General features: G+C 65.2%; 1 protein-coding gene across 1 annotated transcript; it reads right to left on the bottom strand.

Annotated features, from left to right (window-relative positions):
• Positions 1–107: 107 nt before the first annotated feature.
• On the bottom strand, positions 108–201 carry LOC104496324 (oocyte zinc finger protein XlCOF6.1-like; the record flags this gene model as incomplete). The annotated part of the gene is made up of 1 exon (XM_010139417.1): positions 108–201. A coding segment is annotated over one exon (94 nt), but the record flags the coding sequence as incomplete, so codon positions are not given.
• Between the last annotated feature and the right edge of the window lie 6 nt (positions 202–207).

The following is a 207-nucleotide window of genomic DNA, read 5'->3' as shown; positions in this document are numbered from 1 at the left end:
GGAGCTGTCCCTGAAGCGGTGGCCACAGTCGGGGCAGGTGAAGGGCTTCTCCCCAGTGTGGATGAGTTGGTGCCGGATGAGGTGGGAGCTTCGTGTGAAGCTCTCACCGCAGTCGTCACAGATGAAGGGCCTCTCCCCAGTGTGGGTGCGGCGGTGCCGGAGGAGCCTGGAGCTGTGGTTGAAGCTCTGGCCGCAGTCGGGGCAGGT

This window comes from Buceros rhinoceros, unplaced genomic scaffold, assembly GCF_000710305.1.
Source record: "Buceros rhinoceros silvestris isolate BGI_N320 unplaced genomic scaffold, ASM71030v1 scaffold22927, whole genome shotgun sequence".
Lineage (NCBI taxonomy): Eukaryota > Metazoa > Chordata > Aves > Bucerotiformes > Bucerotidae > Buceros > Buceros rhinoceros.
Note: the sequence above shows the minus strand (reverse complement) of the source record. Positions and strands in the feature narration are given on the sequence as shown.